Below are 16886 nucleotides of genomic sequence, written 5' to 3'. Positions count from 1 at the left end.
TAGTATTCTCTGTACAAATCCTTTACATCCTTGGTTGATTTATTCCTGAATATTTAATTATTTTACTTATTATTGTGAATGGAATATTTTTCTTGATTTCTTCTTCTGATTGTTCACTGCTTGTGTATATAAATGTTACTGATTTTGGGGTGTTAATCTTGTACCTCATCATTTTGCTGAATTCATTTATAAGTTCTACAAGCTTTGCTATGGACTTTTCAGGATTTTCGGTATATACAATCATGTCATTTGCAATTTGGATGTTTTCATTTCTTTTTCTGGGCCTAATTGCTCTGAAAGGAACTTTCAGTACAATGTTGAATAACAGTGGTGAGAATGGACACCTTTGGCTTGTTCTTGATCTTAGAAGGGAAGCTTTCAGTCTTTCACCATTAAGTAGGATATTAGCTGAGGGCTTTTCAGATATGCCTTTTATCATGTTGAGGAAGTTTCCTACTATTCCTAGTGTTCTAAGTATTTTTATCAAAAAGGGGTGCTGGATTTTGTCAAATGCCTTTTCTGCATCAATTGAGATGATCATGTGGCTTTTCTCCTTCATTAGGTTCATGTGGTGTATTACATTAATTTATTTTCAAATATTAAATCAATCTTGGTACAGGAATAAAAATCACTTGGTCAGGATGTATAATTCTTTTTATATGCTGTTGGATTTTTCTTGCTAGTATTTTGTTGAGGATTTTTGCGTCCATATTCACAAGAAATATTCATCTGTAGTTTTCTTTTCTTATGGTATCTTCATCTGGCTGTGGTATGAGGGTGATATTGATCTTGTAGAATGAATTAGGGAGTGTTTCCTTCTCTTAAATTTTTTCAGAAGAGTCTCCTTGGAATGTTCGGTAGAATTCCCCTGTGAAGCCATCTGGTCCTAGGCTTTTCTTTGGAAGCTTGTGATTACTGCCTAAATCTCTTTACTAGTAATTGGTTTGTTGAGATCTTCTTTTGTTGCTTGAGTCAATATATTTACTTAGAACAAATTCTAAGAATTTGTTCATTTCATCTAGGTTATCTAATTTACTGGTGTGCAGTTGTTCATAGCATCCTCTGATGGTCCTTTTTATTTCAGTGAGGTTGATAGTAATGTCCCCCTTTTCATTTCTGATTTTCATTATTTTATCCTTTTTTCTTTTTCAGTCACCTAATGGCTTGCCAATTTTATTGATCTTTTGAAAGAACCAATTTTTGGTTTTGTTGATTCTTACTATTGGTTTTTATTTTTTTCTATTTCATTCACCTATGCCCTAATCTTTCTTCCTTCTTTTTACTCTTGGTTTAGTTTGTTCTTTTTCTGGTAATTCTAGTTTTGAGGTTAGCTCTCTGATTTGCAGGCTTTCATCTTTTTTGTAATGTAACTTCAGAACTATAAATTTCCCTCACAGCATTGCCTTTGCTGGATTCCATCAGTTTTCGTATGCTGTATTTTCATTTTCATTTTCTTCAAGATATTACTTAATTTCATTTTTTATTTCCTCTTTAACCCACTGGTTGTTTAAGAGTATGTTTTTAAATTTCCACATATTTGTGAGTTTTCCATTTCTCCCTCTTGACTTAAAAAGTTTCATTCTGTTGTGGTCAGATACCCCATTCCCTTAATGGAGATGTGGCAGGAAGCCCCTCTCAGCTAGGTTTCTGTGACAGGTTTGGATGGGGTCACCATGGGGTACAGGTGATTCATTCATGAGGAGAGGCTTGATGGGTGGCTGAAGGGACATGTGGGGCCTGGGAAGCAGCCCAGAAGAGGGGTGAAAGAACTGGGGCCTGGCTGCCTTCCTCTACCTGCCCGGGGCCTGGGAATTATGGGGCTGAGGCACCTGCTTCATGGAGATGAGGGTGGGCCTAGGGTGACGGCGCCATGACCCTGCCCCAGGGCCTTCTGCCAGCTCATGGCGGAAGCAGCAGGGTCACACAGATGTGGTCTCCATTAAAAGGGCAGCTGTGATGCTCAGGTTGTCTTCCCCTTCCCCGTCCCTGAGCCCTCCCTTAGGTTCTAGGCCATGAGCTTCATTTTGCTACTGCTTAAGTGCCTCCAAATACTCAAATTCCAATCTGGGCAGTTTCATCTGGATATGCTGTGGTTTATCAGGAATGGCAAATGCTGGTGTAAACTTTACAGCCAGAAGTACACTGCTACCATGATCAAAATGGGTCCACTTTTGACTCTAGAAAGAACACATTCACTTGTAGTGACATTCCAATCAGAGTGCAGTTAGTGACCACAGATAAAACAATGTTTCAAAAGTCAATTGTCATACACCAATGTTGGCTAAAGGTTCCGAGAATGGATGTTTGAAGACCCTGCACATTTTTAAAGCATCTGCATTGACTTCAGTGAAGTTATTTAACACAGCCTTATATTTCCTTACTGATCTTCTGACTGTATGTTCTATCCATTTTTGAAAGTGGAGAAAGTCTCCTACTATCAATGTAGAACTCAATTTCTCCCTGTCAGTATTTGCTACATATATTTTGGGGCTCTGCTATTAGGTGCATAAATATTTATGATTGTTACACCTTCTTATTGAATTGTCCCCTTTTTCAGTATACAATGACTATTTTTGGCCCTCATAACTGTTTTTATTGTAAGTCTATGTTATTTGATATTAGTTAGCTACCTTTTTTCTATTTTAGTTACTACTTGCATAGCGTATTTTTTCCATCCTTTCACTTTCAATCTTCTTGTATCTTTGAATATAAGTATCTTGCAGAAAGTACATAGTTCATGCTTTTTTATCCATTCTGCCAATCTCTGCCTTTTGACTGGAGAATTAAATCTATTTCATTTAAAGTACTTCTGATAATACAGGACTTTCTTCTGTCATATGGTATTTAGCCTTTGGTATTTAGCATGTCTTACACCTTTTTTTATCCCTCAATTCTTCTATGATACCTACTTTTACATTTATTTGCTCTTTTAGTATTGTATCACATTGAGTGCCTTCTCTCTTCTATATGGATATATTTTTCATGTATTTTCCTTGTGGTCATCTATAACCCTTGTGGAGTAAAACTTTAACATAATAAATATGTCACAATCATATTTGGTTTGATAAGTTAACTTCAATAACATACACATATACTTTTCCTATACCTCCCCAATCCCCATCTCATTTTGTACTTGTTACCACTTATATCTTTGTACATTTTATGCCCCAGATCATATATTATTACTTTTTATGAATTTGCATTGTAGCACTATAAGAAGTAGGTAGTGTAATTATATTCCAAACAATATGCTACAATAATAAATATGTATTTATAATTGGTTACCTTTATTTACTGCAGGTCTTTATTCCTTTATGCCACGTGTCTAGTGACTTTTCCTTTCAGTTTGAAGAACTCCTTTCAGTACTGCTTGTAGGACAGGTCTGTTGTTGATGTACTTCCTCAGATTTTATTTTTCTGTGAATGTCTTAATCTCCCCCTCATCATTGAAATGAAATCTTGACAGATATAAAATTCTTGATTGGTAGTTGTTTTCTTCCAGCAGTTTAAGTGTTTCAACCCACTCCATTCTTGCCTCCATGGTTTCTGGTCAGAAATTGGCACTCAATCTAATTGGGGCTCCCTTGTACAGAACAGAATGCTTTTCTCTTGCAGCTTTCCAAAAGATTTTATACAAAATCTTTATTTCTTTGTATGTCTTGGACTTCTTTTTCTTTGTGTTGTACTCTTCTTGCACACCGTACATTTTAATATTTTAAAATGTTAACTCTCGGATTTATTCTCTGAGGTGTCTGTTTCTTGACTTTGTAACCAGCTGGTAATAACACAGAGCTTTTCTTGAACTTCAGCCCTCCTATCAGGAAGATCTATTGAAGTTGAATGCATGTGTTTTTCTGGGTCTCTGCCTTGTCTTGACCTTTTGCTTGTTAGTTGTTTTGGAGTTCCTTTGTTTACAGAATTTGCTTGTTCCCTCTGTTTCCTAGGAGATAGAACCCCCTCTCCTGGGTGTTTGAAGCTGGAAAGCTGTGCCCCAGACTTTCAGCCTTATAGTTTTTTTATACTGCTTTCATTGTCTCAACATGGTTTGCCTGGGAGGAGGGGCATACTGGAGAATATTTTCAGTCTTTCCCAGCTGAAAAAGTTTCAGGGACACCCCCCCCCCCCGCCCCCACAAGGGGACATTGATTAGCTCCAAAGTGCCCTGAGGAGGTAATTGGGAAGGGCATCAATAGCTTTGGCTCCCCAAAGCTGAGCTTTCTTGGCCTGCCCAGCAAATGCAGGCCTTCAAATGACTGAACCTTGCAGATCTGAGGAAGTGTAGCATCCCTAAGTCTCCACTGCTGCCACCCCTTTCCAGGACCAATTTATTCATCTTTACCATAATTTACCAAAATTTAGCATCCACCTGCTCTTCCCTGGATGCTGTTCAGTGATCCTCTGGGCTCTGGAGTTTCAAAATAATTGTTGCAGACAGTTCCTGCTTGTTTAATAGTTGTGCTGGGAGGACTGAGTCTTGCCAACTTCTTCAATCTTTAATCTAAAGAAAATCCTCCCCTGTTTTTCAAAAGAGTTTGTGAAAGACTGGTATGATTTCATCCATAAACAGCTGACAAATTCACAAGTGAAGTCATCTTGGCAGGAGTTTTCTTTGCTGAAGGTTTTAATCATGGTTACAATTTCTGCAATTTATATAGTTTTCTGGTTCTCCTTAAATACTTTTTGATAGTATGTTTCTGCATCTGAGGTCTCTAGAGAAAAAGAACCAACAGGATACATGTACTTTCAGGTATTGGCTCACATGATTGTGAGGTCTGTCAAGTCCAAAATGTGTAGGGGAGACTGGCTGTCTGAAAGCTCAAGATTCAATGTAGAGAAGCGGACTTGGCCCAATGGATAGGTGTCTGCCTACCACATGGGAGGTCCGCGGTTCAAACCCCGGGCCTCCTTGACCCGTGTGGAGTTGGCCTATGCACAGTGCTGATGCGCACAAGGAGTGCCCTGCCATGCAGGGGTGTCCCCCATGTAGGGGAGCCCCACGCGCAGGGAGTGAGCTCTGTAAGGAGAGATGCCCAGCGCGAAAGAAAATGCAGCCTGCCCAAGAATGGTGCCCCCCACACAGAGAGCTGACACAAGATGACACAACAAAAAGAGACACAGATTCCCGGTGCAGCTGATAAGGATAGAAGCGGTCACAGAAGAACAAATAGCGAACAGACACAGAGAGCAGACAACTGGGGGGCGGGGGTGGGAAGGAGAGAGAAATTAAAAAAAGAGAAAGAAAAAGAGTCAATGTAGTAGTCCTATGGCAGAATTTCCTCTCCTTCAGGAAAGCTCAGTATTTGCTCATAAAGCCTTCAATGATTTGGATGAGTTCTACTCACATTCTCAAGGGTAATCTCTTTACTTAAAATCAACTGATTGTATATTCTAATGTCATCTACAAAATTTCACAATAACATCTTGGCTATTGTTTGAGTAAACAACTGGTTTTGAGTAAACAACTATAGCCTAGCCAAGGTCATACATAAAATTAACCACTGCAGTTCAACCCTTGTCAACTTGGCACTAATATACAACTCCTTAAAACATATTTAATTCCCAAATAAAGATAGTAACAATCTTGACACATCTATCCTGAGTACAACTGAAAATGCACTAAGCCCTTCCCAGAATAAGATACAAAGCCTTTGGATGTTTACTTTTCTCCTTGACTGTCTGAAATTTAAATATATAATAAAAAATTAATACATCTTATGTTATAGGACAAATGGAGAAGAGGGAAGAAAACAGAGATATACATACATAAACACATATTCCTAAAAATAAGGAAGAGATATTCATAACAATTATAGTTCTTGTTTCTGCAAGTGGTCATGTAGTTATAACTGGTATTCATGACTACCTTATTCCCTCTTCCAATACCCACTTCATATTACCTTTGCTCTACAACTAGTTGTGGTTCTTTGCTTGGTGGGTTGACTCAAACATTCATTCCTGAAGAGTCTGGGCCACAAGTAATCCCTGCCTAAATTGGATTGTTGTAATTTCCATTGACTTTAATCACAGGGCAAGACAGTACTAAGAGACATCCTAAGGGATCTCTTGCATTCCAGACATATTCTTCCTTACCTCTACTATATAGCAACAGTCAGATTTCCCCTTGGTAATCAGGATCAATCACCCCAGCCAAAAGAGTAATACCCTTCTTTGACTGTTGAAGACATGAGGAGCCCAAAGTGGTCAGATACTTCCAATTCAATAGAATGATTATTGTGACTCCTGATTGAGCACAAGGTCGTAGGAAAGAACAAAAATTTTCCTAGTGTACCAGTAGGCGAATAGTGAGTGGTACTATTTCCATTTCCACCCCATGATTTCTGGACTTGTAAATCCTAGTTATACGAGAAACAACACCATATATTCAGTTCTTTTAAAAGCATAAGGATCCTCATGGAGAACAATGACCTAGCCCTGCAAGGTACTGCCACTAGCTGGTGCTGAACTGAATCTTCAAACAGATTCTATCTTTCCATGAAGCCGGCTGCTTTATGATGATGAGGAATATCACTCAGAATTCCATGAGCATGGGCCCACTGCTGTACTTCCTATACTGTGAAGTGATTTACTTGATCAGAAGCAATACTGTGTTGTGGAATACCATAAATGTGGGTAAGGCATTCTGTAAGTCCATCAATGGTAGTTAATTTAGTTTCCTAGTCTACTTAAAGCAAATACCCTGAAATGCATTGGCTTAAACAATGGGAGTTTATTAACTTACGGTTTGAGGCAGTAAAAATATCCAAATTAAGTCATCATCAAGGCAATGTTTTCTTTCCAAAGATTGGCTGCCTGCAATCCTTGGGTCCTCTGCCACTTGGCAAGGCACATGGCAGCATGTGCTGACCTCTCCCTTCTCTTTTGGGTTTTGCTCCTTTCAGTTTCCTATTTCCATGGTGCATGTGTGTGTTCTCTCTCTCTCTGTACTCACTCTATTTATAAAGGACTCCAGTAATAGGATTAAGACCTATCCTGAATGAGATGGGTCACACCATAACTGAAGCAGACTCATTAAAAGATCCTACTTACAATGTGTCGACATCCACAGGAATGGATTAACTATAAGAACATGTCTTTCTGGGGTACATATAGCTGGGGTACATATAACACCACAGTAGTTTTGGGAGAAGCATTGCAGATGGTAGTTTTAGTAAAAGCACTGCATGCATAGAAGGCCAATCTATATCCGGATTTAAGTGTCTATTCCAGTTAAGAACAAAATACTGCCCCTTCTATGATGAAAGCAGTCCAGTGTAATGAACCTCCTACTGGGAATACCCACAGAGCTTTGTGATAAGAAGCACAAATTTTTCTAGTGGATTACTAGAAATAAGAATGATACTACTCCCATTTCCACCCTTTGATTCCTAGAGACATGAATCCTGACTATGGGAGAAACAACATAAAGTGAATGCTGATTTACAGCATACAGCTCTCTTAGAGAACAATGAACCAGGACTGCAATGTACTGACACCTAGTTGGTGTTGTAATTGAGTCTTTAAAAGGCTATTCTACTGTTCTATCAATCCAGCTGCTTCAGGATGTTGGGGAACATGGTAAGACCAGTGAATTACATGACCATGTGCCCATTCCTGCACATCATTTGCAGGTTCCTTGATCACAGCAATTTGCAGTATGTAATAATGACAGTGGCTAAGACATTCTGTAAGCCCACGGATGGTAGCTGTGACAGAAGCATTACATGCAAGGAAGGGAAACCCATATTCAATATATGTGTCTATTACAGTTAGAACAAACTGCTGCCACTTTCATGATGTAAGCGGTCCAGTGTATCAATCTGCCACTGAGTAGGAGGATGATCACCCCAGCAAATGAGTATGGATCTCTGTAGCTGGCAGATTAGGCACTCAGCAGTGGCTGTTGTCAGGACAGCCTTGGAATGGAAGTACATGTTGCTGAGCCCATGCATAACCTTCATCCCTACCACCATGGCCACTTTGTTCATTGGACAATGACAGGAGTGGCTGTGGAAAGAGTCTTTAGCCAGAAATTATGAATAGCATATAAGGTACCAGGATATATGCTACTTTGCTCAAATAATATAATCACATCTGGAACAGCAGCTGCATTTGAAGACACCACCTGATTAAGTTTATCATAAACTACTGTCATTCCTTAAGATTAACCTTCTTCCACACAGGCCAAATAGGAGAATTGAATGGGAATGTGTTGGAAATCACCACCCCTGCATCCTTCAAGTATTTAATGGTGGCATTAATCTCTGAAATTTCAGGAATGCAGCATTGCATTAGGTTACTATTTCCTGGGTAGAGGCAGTTTAAATTGTTTCCACTTTTCCTACCATATTAAACTTCACTCTAGAAGTTAGGGAATCAATGTGGAGATTTTGTCAGTTGCTGAGAATGACTATTCCAATTAAGCATTCCAGAACTGGGGAAATAACTACAGGATGTATTTGAGGACCCCTTGGACCCACTGTGAAATGGACCTGAGCTAAAACTCCATTTCTTGCCTTCATAACTTCATACTCTGACTCATGGACTACAGTGACATTTTGGTTTCCTGGAATTAGTGTCAATTCAGAGCCAATGTTCAGTCCCCAAAAAGTCTGGTTATATCCTTTTCCCCAATGCATAGTCCCCCTGATAAAAGGCTATAAGTCACTTTGGGGAAGACTGGGAGAAAGATTAACAGCATAAATTTTTGACAGTGTAGCAGGGTCCTTACTGACGGTCACCTGGTTTCCCCTTCATTCAAGGGGTTCTGGGTCTGTAAACTAGCCCAAGTCTGATTGAGTGGCAAATACTCCATGGTTTAGTGATTAGAGTTAGACTTCTGTTCACTTGACCTAGAACACTTCCACTTACATAGATCAAATATGAATTAAGTAGATTGGCTACTGATTTCTCTTCCAGGCATACCATGATCAACTAGCCAATGTCATATGTCTCTCTGAGTCACAGTATTCAGATGAATGCTTTGACCCTGGTGTCCATTGTGATAACCATGCCTACTTGTGTTTGGTGATCAACTGCCACTACTTGGCCTGCCAGCCCAGGATTCAATTGTCCACATTGCATTTAAATATCCCAGTTCTGTGGCAGCAGCTCCCACTGTCATTCCTGACTTCAAGAGAAGAGTAATCACAGAGCTCTTCCAAGATGTTGAGGCTTCTGTCAAAAATTTATTTTTCACATTGTGGTGGAAAGGCATGTTCTCTGGACCCTCTTGGGTAGGTGAGCAGGTCTTTCATGACAAATTTACTCTGACATTTCCAATTTTCCTAAACCATTGGATAGCTACTTCTACATTATAATAAGGCAGTTCTAGCATTTCAACTTTGTTTAATATAGGCCACTTTTTGGTCCATGTTTCAGGAGACCACACAAACTGTAAAAGCCCTTTCTATCTTATTGAGCTGGATCTAAAATCTCTGCTTAGTGGGCCCATATTAATAAATTTAGCCTGATTCAATGTTATGTTTCTTCTCTCATTATTCCATACCTTTAATATCCACTACCATATACATTCTCCAGATTTTTGTCTGTATAAATTGGAATTGCAATTTGTTTGCAGTGTATTATACCTCCTCATGTGTCACACTTTGCACCTCACTTTTTGGTGCTGGCTGGGACTTTAGGGTAGTCATAGGTATTGTTAGAGAGGAGTGGTGGGGGTGGACCCTGAGAAGAATTAGCAGTGTCTTGCCAGTCAACTACTTCAGGGGATTTCATTACAGGATCATCCAGCAAAGCTAGGGAGGAATGGCTGCTTGCACTGGCAAAAAAGACACAGTAGTACTTAGAAGATCAATGACTCCAGCTTCATCAGGATTTTCTCATATGTCAGTGGTAGTTTGGTATTATTTATTAATTCCAAAAATAGATACTGAATATGTTTGGAATCTGCTCTGTTCCTCTCTGGGCATCATACCCTTTGAATGTATTAGATTCAGCTGAGATGTATTTGATTAAATTATGTTAAGGGCTTTAATTTGATCATGTCATTAGGGCATGCAGGATTGAGTCCCCACCCTCTTGGTGGGGATAAAACAGACTCCTATACAGAAGTAGACAAACAGAGAAGCAAATACATGAGAAAGAAAGAAGGCTCCATTAGACATGGCAGAGGCCCTGGGAAGAGAGATGAGCCTGATAGACTACAGCTAATCTCATGAAGATAGCAAAGCAGCGGAGCCTGGAAAGAAATGAGCCCTGGGGAGAGAGACTAGCCTTATGCCAGCCTACAGCTGAGTCAGGAAGAAGCTGGTACCATAGAGACTTAAGACAAGGAAGGCTGAACCTTGCAGACATTGCCCACCATCTTGCTTCCACACATGGCAAATGTCTTTGGGTAAGCAAGTAACTCTTACGGTAACTTGAGTTAGACTCTTTAGGGACTGGTAACTATAAGCTTCCATCCCAAATAAATACCCTTTATAAAAGCCAACAGAGTTCTTAGATGGACTCTTTAGGGTCCAACTCTTTAGGGTCCAACTGGTAACTGTAAGCTTCCACCCCAAATAAATACACTTTATAAAATTCAACAGAGCTCTTGTATTTTGCAACAGCACCCCTTTGGTTGACTAATACATATCTCATTCCAATTTTCCAGATCTCATTCCTTCCCAATCAATGCCTTCACTTTAACAGCAGATGACCTCTGAGGCTGGGAATTCAATTTCTGATATAATTCAACCACTCCCAGTATGAGACTTTAGGGTTGGTTGTCAGAAATCTTCAATCTGTGGCTACAGGAGTTAAGGGTTTCTTTAAAGGCCATCATAGAAATTTTTAACTCATTTATGAGGCACTTCAGCTGGAAAATTGAAGCTCTGAGCACATAAATTTTTTTGTTCACTTTCTCTAGGGCAACTAGGAGCAACTGGTCAATCTCATTACACTCTTTAGTTGAATAAAAATATTCTAAGGTATCAAACACATAGTCATCCAGAGCCTCTCCTCTTATAAGTATTTCATTAGGAGTAACCATTCTTGATATTTTGCATAGCTCTATTGCCTCATAGCACCATGGACTATTATCACCCTCTGTACTCCTGGAAATAGAGTCATTAGTGCCTTTAAATCAAACAGATTACAGGTCCAATTCCCCATCCTTAGAACTGATTTGGAAAACTGACCCTTAAGTTTCTATTCCTCTAGAACTAATGTTAGTACCAAAATCTGTATCAGTCATGGTTATCCAGAGAAAAAGAACTGACAGGATATATCTGTGAATATGTGTGTGTATGTGTGTGTGTGTGTATATTAAGAGACTTATTTTCAGGTATTGGCTCACAGAATTGAGAGGCCTATCTGTAGCATAGGCCAGGAGGCCAGAAATTTCTTAAAGCTAATTTTACAATCTTCAGTCTGGAATCTGTATGGAAGGCTTACGGTCTAGAAACTTAGGCAAAAGTGAATGTAATAGTCTTAAGGCAGAACTTCTTCTTTGGAAAAATTCAATATTTGCTCATAAGGGTTTCAAATGATTACACACATTATTGAGGAAATCTCCTTTACTTAAAATCAACTGGCTGTAGATGTTAATGATATCTGCAAAACACTTTTACAGTAATATCTAGCCTAACAACTGCACACCATAGCCTAGCCAAGATGACACATAAAATTAACCATGAAGCATTTTAACTAATATATCCATTTCTTCCAAGTTGTCATATTTAGTAGCATAACATTCAAAATACTCTCTTGTTATCATTTCAATGTCTGTAGGTACTGTAGTGGTGTCCCTTCTTTCATTTATGGTAATGGTAATTTGTCTACTCTTTTTTTTAATTCTTAAAAGTTTGCTTACATCAATTTTAATGATCTTTTCAAACACTCAGCTTTTGGTTTCACTGATCTTTTTCTTTTATTCATTAAATTGTATTTCTTTGATTTCTGTTCATTTAAAATATTATTTCCTTCATTTTACTGTCTTGCTCTTCATTTACTAGTTTCCTAAATTAGGAGTTTAGATCATTGATTTCGGCTTTCTTTTTTCTAATATAAAGAATCATAAATATAATTTTTCCTCCAAACATTGGTTTAGCTGCATCCCACACAATTTGATCTGCTTGTATTCATTATCACTCAGTTAAAAATATTTTCTAACTTCTTTGTAGTGTATTTCTTAGTCCAGGGTTTAATTTCAGATATTTGGGGCTTTTCTTGATATTTATTATTTTTAATTCTAATTTATCTCCAACATGGTCACATAAATAATTAGCAAGATTTCAAACTTTTGAAATTAAATAAGACTTATTTAAGGTCCTGTATATGGTCTACCTTCATGAATATCCTGCAATGTCTTCAAAAATGTGTATTCTGTAGTTGTTGTGAATATTGATAATAACAGTTTTCTAACTGTCAAAATAGGTTAATATAGTAGATAGGGTCATTCAGATATTCCACATTCTTACTGATTATTTAAAAAATCTATTATTCTGCCAATTGCTAAAAGAAATGAGGTGAAGTCTGCAACTATGATTGTGGATTTGTCTATCTCTCCCATTAGTTTTTTAAAGGTTTGTATCGTATAATTTCAACTCAGCTTCAACTCTGTTACTAGGCTCATATACATTTGTAATTTTATATCTTCCTGACGTGTTGACCCTTCTATTATTAACAAGTGTCTCTTTTTATCTTACACCTATTTTTAAAAAAATTAACACAGGCACTCTGGATTATGTGTTTTGTTTACATAATATGTCTTTTTCTGGCCGGTTACTTAAAATCTATTTATTTCTTTCTATCTAAATTGTGTCTCATATAGTGCACATATAATTGATTCCTTCTTTTTATTTTTAATTCAATTTGACAATCTCTGACTTCTAATTAGAGTTTTTAGTCCATTTATATATAATCATTGATATGGTTATCTTTATATCTTTGGTTTTGTTATTTTTATCTTCTTTTAATTCTTTCTTCATCCTTTCCTGCTTTCTATTTGGTTAAACAAATATTATTTCTATTTTAATTCCTCTATTGACTTTCAGCTGTATCTCTTTGCATTACTTTTTAGTGGTTGTTCTAGATAATATAATATGCATCTTTAACATATCCCAATGTATTTTGAGCTAAGATTTAAATAACTGAGGTGTAATACTGGAACCTTGCAAGAGTGTATTCCATTTACTACTCCAGTCCTTAGTGCTATTGCTACTTAGGCTATATCATGTTGCATATTTTACAAACTCATCAAATACAATGTGTTTTAAGGCCTTTTTTAAGCAGCCATGCCTTCAAAAGAAGTGGAGAAAAAAAAAACATGTAAAAATATTATTTTATATTTACCCACAATTTACTATTTCTTTAGCTTTTATTTTCTTCCTATACTTGAGTTACTATCTGGTGTCATTTCCTTTTAGCCTAAAGAAATTCTATTAGCATTTTTGGAGTGCTAGTCTGCTGGTGAAAATCCTCTTTGCTTTTGCTGATGTGAAAAATGCCTTTATTTTGCTATCATTTTTAGAAATATTTCTCACTAGAAATTGTATTCTTAGTGGACATATTTTTCCTTCAGAACTTTGAAAATATTTGTCCAATATTTTCTGCTTCCACAGTATCTTTATAAGATGTCAGCCATTAATCCTGAATATGCCATTTTTCTGTTGCTTCTTTCACTGTTTTTCCTTTAAATTAGCTTTCAGCATTTGATCATGAAGTGTACAATAGTTGCTTTATATTCATCCTGGAGTTCACAGAGTTTCTTGGATCTGTTAAGTAATATTTTCTATAAAACTTGGGAAATTTTCAGCCATTATTTATTTTTTTCTGTCCCACCTCCTGAGATTCCAATTACACATATTTTGAATTGTTTCATATTGTCTTAAATGTCTCTGAAATCCTGTTCATTTTTCTTCAATATTTTAAATGCTTTGTTCTTTGGGAAGGAAAATTTCCCTTGATATGTCCTCAAGTTCACTGATTGTTTTGTCTGCCTTTTCAAATCTATTTTTTAACCCATCAAATATTATTTTTATTTCAGCGATTGTACTTTTCAATTCTAGAATTTCTATTTTTAAAATTATTTTCTAGCTCTCAATTAAAATTCTCTGTTCCTCCACTGACATCATGGTTTAATTAAAAAAACAAATTTAATTTTTTGAACATATATATATAATAGCTGACTTGAAGCCTCTGTCTGCTACAACCAACAGTTGGGCCCACTCAAAGACAGTTTCTATTGACTGCCTTTTTCCTCCAAGTAGGGGTCACACTTCCCTGTCTAGTAATTTTTGGTTGAAAAAATTGGTATTGTAGATAAAATATTCCAGGAGTTCAGAATTCTATTTTGTTCTTGGAATGATTATTGGCATTTTCATTCAAGTAAGCAATAATCTTGTTTGGACTCATACTTTGTAATCTGTCTTCCTTATACTATGCAGCAGCTGTTATCTCTGACCAGTTATTATTTCTTTCTACTGTTGCTTTTTTATTTATTATTTATTTTAGATTTATTTATTTATTTCTCTCCCCGCCCCCTGCACCAGTTGTCTGTTCTCTGTGTCTATTTGCTGCGTGTTCTTCTTTGTCTGCTTCTGTTGTTGCCAGCAGCATGGGAATCTGTGTTTCTTTTTGTTGTGTCATCTTGTTATGTCAGCTCTCCGTGTGTGCAATGCCATTCCTGGGCAGGCTGAACTTTCATGCTGGGAGGCTCTCCTTATGGGGCGCACTCCTTGTGCCTGGGGCTCCCCTACACGGGGGACACCCCTGTGTGGCATGGCACTCTTTGCGCGCATCAGCACTGTGCACAGGCCAGCTCCACACGTGTCAAGGTGGCCCAGGGTTTGAACCGTGGACCTCCCATGTGGTAGATGGATGCCCTAACCACTGGGCCAAGTCCATTTCCCCCACTGTTGCTTTTTTACCTAGGCCCCTAGGAAATTCCTGCTACACCTGCATAATTTGGGGATCAATCACAGATTTGAACAGAGATAGAGATCATCCTCTTTGTGTTTCCTTGCTCCTAGCAATTCCCCTGAAATTTTTATCTACTCTACTAGGTTTGGGCACTGTCTTCTGATATTTTGAACCCATAAGGTTTCAGCTTTCTGCTGATCAAGCTGTACATTATGTACAAGTATAAAAAGCAGAAAAATCAAATATACTGTCCCTTGTAGCTCTATCTTTCAAGAGTAGGTTTCTGTAAGGTTTCTTGCCTACTTTTTCACTGAGCTCCTTTGAGGTCTCCCCTCATACTTCTATATGCATAGTTTAGCTGCTAGTCATGAATTTGGTCAGATTTTACAATCAGAATTTGCTTTTCATTCTTTTTGTAATTCTTTCACTGTCAGTATTTCATCTTTAAATTTCCAACAGCTTTCCAGTCCTAAATGCCAATCATGGTCACATTTAACCCATATATGGCTGTTTTTAAATTCATAAATGTGGGGTAGAGGAGAACTCTCATATCTGAAAGCCAAAAACTTGCAATTCTTCACTCTTTCAGCTTCTGTTTTTGGATACTTCCTGGTATCTTACAAAGGTATCTGGTTTTTATAATTATTACCCATGGGAGGGTTTATGTAATCCCTTCAAAAATCTACCATTACTAGAAAAATTCATCAACTCTTTACAAATCAGGAAATAAAAGGATTAGAAAAGTTGCAAAGATGATAAGTGTCGCTGCTGGAATTTTTAATTCTGTTGTCTGAAATTTCCTCGCTACTCTCCTCATAATTCTGTCTTAAATGTATAAAGTACATAAAGTCTAATAGGCCAATAAATATTTTAATAACACACAGTATAGTACCAAATAAAATAAAGTATTAAATGCTTCTCTTACATCTACATATAAACAGCAAAAACTTGATATTGTATTAATTTGAATTCAGTAGTGATCTGCTTAGGGATGACTACAATGTTTCACTGAATTAGACTAAATTTATGAGTGGAAATAAAAATGCTTTATAAAGTTATTTCTAATATTATAATTTAGTTTCCTACTTTCATATTTTATATGGGGGGCAATAAAATGATCAATTCGTCTTCTAACAACACTCTCTAACACCTAATCCAAAATACATCTACAATAAAGTATTTAGAAAACTAAGCTATCCAACTGTATTAGAAAAAAGAAAATACCTTCTTTTGCATTTGTCCTTGGAGATCCTCAGTCATTTTCGTTAACTCTTCCACTTTTGCTGTTGAAACTCTCAGATCTAACCTGGACTGCCTAACAAAGAAAGTTAATTAATGAACATTGCTTTCACAGAACATAAAGAATAATTAATTAGAAATCTAAATTTGACAAAGTCATTACTGTTATGAACTTTACAATGTATCTAAGGGGTAAATTTTATTAGAAAAAATAATATGTAAAAAGGAGTGATGAGAAAAACATATAGCTGAATGGAGGTGGTGGTGTAAAGTGAGAGTTATTAACACTTTATTGGCGGCGGACTTAGCCCAGTGTTTAGGGCATCCATCTACCACATGGGAGATCCGCGGTTCAAACCCTGGACCTCCTTGACCCGTGTGGAGGGGGCCCATGCGCAGTACTGATGCACGCAAGGAGTGCCGTGCCACGCAGGGGTGTCCCCCGCATAGGGGAGCCCCACGCGTAAGGAGTGCACCCCGTAAGGAGAGCTGCCCAGTGCAAAAGAAAGTGCAGCCTGCCCAGGAATGGCACCACCCACATGGAGAGCTGACACAACAAGATGACACAAGAAAAAAAAAACTCCTGTGCCGCTGACAACAACAGAAGCGGAAAAAGAAACAAGACGCAGCAAAAGACAGAGAACAGACAACCGGGGTGGGGAAGGGGAGAGAAATAAATAAATAAATCTTTAAAAAAATATATTAACACTTTATTTGGGTAAACTATATATATATTTTTTTTAAAGATTTATTTCTCCCCCACCCCCCATTCCCCCCATAGT

General features: G+C 37.6%; 1 protein-coding gene across 1 annotated transcript in view; it reads right to left on the bottom strand.

Moving 5' to 3' along the window:
- Positions 1 to 16886, bottom strand: part of SCLT1 (sodium channel and clathrin linker 1) — a 289648-nt gene that overhangs the window by 152210 nt on the left and 120552 nt on the right. Inside the window, exon 10 of the mRNA XM_004466256.4 lies at positions 16090 to 16180. Within this exon, the coding sequence (XP_004466313.1) occupies positions 16090 to 16180 (91 nt within the window). The remainder of the gene's footprint in view (positions 1 to 16089; positions 16181 to 16886) is intronic.

The sequence above is a fragment of the Dasypus novemcinctus genome, chromosome 1 (genome assembly GCF_030445035.2).
Source record: "Dasypus novemcinctus isolate mDasNov1 chromosome 1, mDasNov1.1.hap2, whole genome shotgun sequence".
In the NCBI taxonomy this organism is placed as follows: Eukaryota; Metazoa; Chordata; class Mammalia; order Cingulata; family Dasypodidae; genus Dasypus; species Dasypus novemcinctus.
Note: the sequence above shows the minus strand (reverse complement) of the source record. Positions and strands in the feature narration are given on the sequence as shown.